The sequence below is a fragment of the Primulina tabacum genome, chromosome 2 (assembly GCF_025594145.1).
Source record: "Primulina tabacum isolate GXHZ01 chromosome 2, ASM2559414v2, whole genome shotgun sequence".
NCBI lineage: Eukaryota > Viridiplantae > Streptophyta > Magnoliopsida > Lamiales > Gesneriaceae > Primulina > Primulina tabacum.
Window position 1 is genome coordinate 7856299 of NC_134551.1, and position 4669 is coordinate 7860967.

General features: G+C 46.4%; 1 protein-coding gene across 1 annotated transcript; it reads left to right on the forward strand.

Annotated features, from left to right (window-relative positions):
- The first annotated feature begins 204 nt into the window (after window positions 1-204).
- LOC142537442 (uncharacterized) lies at window positions 205-3945 on the forward strand. The gene is made up of 5 exons (XM_075642959.1): window positions 205-2013; window positions 2134-2328; window positions 2584-2889; window positions 3028-3609; window positions 3682-3945. Exons 1-5 carry the CDS (start codon window positions 205-207, stop codon window positions 3943-3945), a joined length of 3156 nt encoding a protein of 1051 aa, XP_075499074.1.
- The last annotated feature ends 724 nt before the right edge of the window (window positions 3946-4669 follow it).

Below are 4669 nucleotides of genomic sequence, written 5' to 3' on the forward strand. Positions count from 1 at the left end.
AAGGCAAGCTGATGTTAATAACATTGGAACAAACCTCATTACCCTGACCCCTGAAGAGTTAAAGAAAATGATGGCCGATGCCGTTGTGCTAGCTATGTCCAGGAAGGAGGTCACTCACCCTGTCACACCACCCGATGATAAACGGGGACATGATCAGGGATTTGAGCATGAGCAGGAGCAGGGCAGGGAAGGAGGGATAACGAGATGGTAGGAGAAGACGAGGGATCCAGCGCTGGGTCCAAATCTCCTACCGTGGCAGAGGAATTGTTGGAATTAAGGCAGAAGATGAAGGTCTTGAAAGGACAGTTGGAAAGACGGAGCGTTGCCCGGGCAGTCCCGAGAGGATGCCCGTTTTCTGATATCATCGTCCGAGAGCCTCTTCCTGGAAATTTCAAATCTGCGAAGGTGAAAGACTATGATGGCAATGCAGACCCGGAGGAACACCTGGCCAGGTTTGAAAATATGGCCATGTTGCACTGTTACACTGATAGAATCAAGTGCAAGGTGTTCCTAACAACACTAGTGGATTCAGGTCAGAGGTGGTTCGAAGGCTTGACTTCCCAAAGTATCAGTTCCTTTGGTGACTTCCAGAAGGTGTTTTTACACCATTTTAGCAGCAGTAAAAAGTACAAAAAGACTGCTTTTAGTCTTTTTGAAGTTAAGCAGAACCCAGAAGAGAGTTTAAGGGCCTATATCAGAAGATTCAACAGAGTGGCCCTAGACGTCCCTACTTGTGCCACTGAAATAAAGACTACTGCATTCACCCAGGGTTTGAGAGAGGGTGAATTCTTCAAGTCACTGACTAAGAAGGTGCCGGGAGATTTCGAGGATCTATTGTCGCGAGCAGAAAAATATATCAATATGGAGGAGGCTCAGAAACAGAAGAGGGAGGCTGTGAGAAAGGAAAAAGGAGACCGGATGTCTAAGCCCGAGGAGAGGGGACAGAAAAGAGGCAATACATGGCACTTTTCTCACCACGTGCCTCTGAAAATTGCTCGGGAGAGGGAAGTGCAGGAGTGCAGCAGAGATTTGGCCCCGGATCATCAGTTATCCCGGCCAGAAAAGAGTGGATTTTGCTCTTTTCACAAAGTGTGCCACCATAACACTGAAAACTACAAGGCACTAAAGGGAAATTATGTCTCACCCTCCATCCCGGGACCCAGTAACAATAGCCAGAGGCCGAGAGTGCCACCTTGGACATCTCGTCCACCAGGATCCAGCGCCCGAGGAGGAAGTGTGAGGAATATCCCGAGGATTGAGCCCAGTAGAAGAAGGGAGCCTGAGCCCGAGAGAAAAAAAAATTCGCCCCCTGCCACAGGAATGATCAAAATGATATTAGGATGCTCTACTGATGGAGACTCTAACCGGGCAAGGAAGGGGAGAAGCAGGAGGGAATGTTTGGAGGTAGAGGGAGCAAGAAGGAATGAGGCGATCATTAGTTTTGGCCCGGAAGATTTGAGAGGGGTGAATCTGCCCCACAACGACGCCCTGGTGATCCAAGCCCGAGTGGCGAATTATGATATTCTACGGGTCTTTGTGGACTCAGGTAGCTCTGTAAATGTAATTTTTAAAGATGCCTTTGTACAGATGGATTTACAGGGCTACCACCTAGAGGCTGTGGAGACTGTCCTCTTTGGTTTTGCTGGCCATATGGTTTACCCGGAAGGGGAGATCATGTTGCCATTAACCTTGGGTTCTCAAGATCTTAAGAGGACGGTGATGGCCTCATTCACAGTAGTGGATTCCCCGTCAGCATATAATATCATTCTGGGGAGACCGGCTATGAACGAATTGAGAGCCGTAGCATCCACATACCACCAAAAGATAAAATTTCCAGTAGGAGCTCGGGTGGGAGAAGTCCGAGGAGATCAACCATCCTCTCGGAAATGCTATGTGGAGGAAGTCCGGGCTGATCAGAGTAGAACAAGGAAGGAAGGGAAGAAGGCAAGGGTGGACGGGGAAAGAACGATGGGGAGAGGAGAGGTGCATTTTGTTGCAGAAGAAGAACAAGAAGTAATAGAAATCGGACCAGGCCAGCAAATCCGGGTGGCCCGAGATCTCAGTATATCCACTCGGGTCAGTCTGATTCATTGTTTAAAAACTAATATTCGTGTGTTTGCTTGGTCCCAACAGGAGTTGACAGGGATTTCTCCCTTGATAGCAGAACACCAATTGAACATCCTCCCGGGATCTCACCCAGTAAAACAAAAAAAGAGGCACTTTGGCCCTGAAAAGGACAAAGTGATTGATGCGCAAATTAAGGAGCTTCTGAAAGCTGGCCACATTCGGGAAATTCAATTCCCCACATGGCTCTCGAATGTGGTCTTGGTACCCAAATCTACCGGGAGGTGGCGCATGTGTGTAGACTTCAGCGATCTCAACAAGGCATGCCCCAAAGATCATTATCCTCTACCCAGGATTGATCAGCTGGTGGATTCCACCTCGGGCTATGAATTGCTAAGTTTCATGGACGCATATCAGGGGTACCATCAAATCCCCCTGGCTAAAAATGATCAAGACAAAGCCAGCTTCATCACCTCGGGAGGTACATTTTGTTATATTGTAATTCCTTTCGGGTTGAAGAATGCAGGGGCTACTTACCAGCGTCTGATGGATAAAGTCTTTGAGAAGCAGCTGGGATGGAATGTGGAAGTCTATGTGGATGATATTCTATCCAAATCCCGGGAGGGTGCCAGCTTTATTAGTGATCTAGAAGAAACTTTTGCCACTCTCATGCATTATGGAATCAAGCTTAATCCTGTCAAGTGTATTTTTGGCGTCAAGAGTGGCAAATTCTTGGGATTCATTGTGACAGACCGAGGGATCGAGGTGAATCAAGAGAAAGTCAAATCAGTGCTAAGCATGCCATCTCCCCGATCTGTCAAGGAGGTACAAAAGCTAACTGGGAGAATTGCTTCCCTTTCCAGATTTATTTCCCGATCAGCACATCGGAGTTATCCTTTTTTTCAAGTCTTAAGGAAGACCCAGCAATTCGAATGGGATGAGAAATGTGAACAGGCCTTCTAGGACTTGAAAATTCATCTTGCCGGGCTCCCGGTGTTGGTGAAACCAGAACCTGGAGAAAAATTATATGTCTACATGTCCTCTACAGAGTATGCTGTCAGCTCTGTTCTAATAAAAGAGGAAGGAACTGATCAAAAACCTGTCTATTATGTCAGCCATGCTCTGAGGGGGCCCGAGCTCCGGTATAGCGAAGTAGAGAAAATTGCTTTGGCCCTGGTCATGACCGCCCGGAAGCTAAGACCTTACTTTCTGTCACATCAGGTTATTGTTCTTACCAATAGTCCTCTGGGTAGGATCATGACTCACTCTGAAGTATCTGGGCGAATGATAAAATGGACAGTAGAGTTGGGGGAATATGACATCGAGTACAAGCCCCGAGTGGCCATTAAAGCACAGGCTTTGTCAGATTTCTTATCTGAAATGATCCAGCCCGGCGAGGACGAGGTATGGAAAGTGTCAGTGGATGGGGAATCTAGCCTGGTGGGGTGCGGAGTAGGGGTGGTGTTAGTGTCTCCCCTGGGAGAAAAGGTCAAATTAGCATTAAGAATTGATTCCCGGATAACCAACAATGAAGCTGAGTATGAGGTTGTTCTTGCAGGTATTTGAGCTGCCCGGGAAGTTGGAGCTTCTCGGATTATTCTATATTCTGATTCACAGCTCATCACTCAACAAATAAAGGGCATTTATGAGGCTAAGGATGACAAGATGCTTAGATATTTACAGCTCATTCGAGCCCAAGCAGAAAGCTTCATGGATTGGAGTATTGAACAAATACCGCGGGAAGAAAACAGTGAGGCAGACGCTTTGGCTAAAATGGCTGCTTCTTTATCAGAAGTAATACTCGGGAGGTGCTGCATATTACTCGGCTGGTCCTCTCTACGGAGGAAGAAGCATCACCCATGCCTGAAGATTCATGGATGACACCGCTGATCTCGTACATTACGAACCATGAGCTCCCTGAGGATAAAGCCCGAGCTCAGAAGATCAAAAGACAAGCTCCCAGGTTTGTTCTCTTAAATAAAATTTTGTACAGAAGATCATTCCAATGACCGCTTTTGAAGTGTTTAAATGAGAAAGAGGTGGATTATGTTCTCCGAGAGATTCATGAGGGGTGTTGTGCCGAGCACCTCGAAGGAATGTCTTTAACTCGAAAAACAATGCTTGCTGGATTCTGGTGGCCCACCTTAAACAAGATTATGCTCGTTTGGTCCAGATTTGTGAGGGATGTCAGCATCATTCGAATTTCAGCTATAGCCCGGCCACTCTCATGAGGCCTATTTGAGCATCCTGCCCTTTTGATCAATGGGGCATGGATATTGTGGGTCCTTTTCCGGTTGTCCGGGCTCAGAAAAAATTCTTACTAGTAGCTGTTGATTACTTTTCCAAGTGGGTTGAAGCTGAGCCTTTAGCAAAGAGTAAGGCCCCGGTACTTCGTTTTGAGCATGGGGAATTTTAGGGCCCGATTTTTTCAGTTGGTCACTTATCAGTTCTGGATATTTATTCTGATTCATTTTATGGTACATATATCAGGCGGTGGCAATGAAATACGGGCAATAAGAGTAACTAGATAAGCATTTTTTTTTATTATTATTATTCCAGGAATTCTTTACCCGTTACATTAAAAAATTCCTCTTCTACAGAGGCT

Excerpts from the sequence above, each read along its gene's own strand:
- LOC142537442 (XM_075642959.1), top strand. The coding sequence starts at position 205 with ATGGTAGGAGAAGACGAGGGATCCAGCGCTGGGTCCAAATCTCCTACC. Across the intron at positions 2,014-2,133 it reads TTGCAGAAGAAGAACAAGAA|GAGTTGACAGGGATTTCTCC; the intron begins GTAATAGAAATC and ends TGGTCCCAACAG. Across the intron at positions 2,329-2,583 it reads GGCTCTCGAATGTGGTCTTG|AATGCAGGGGCTACTTACCA; the intron begins GTACCCAAATCT and ends TTCGGGTTGAAG.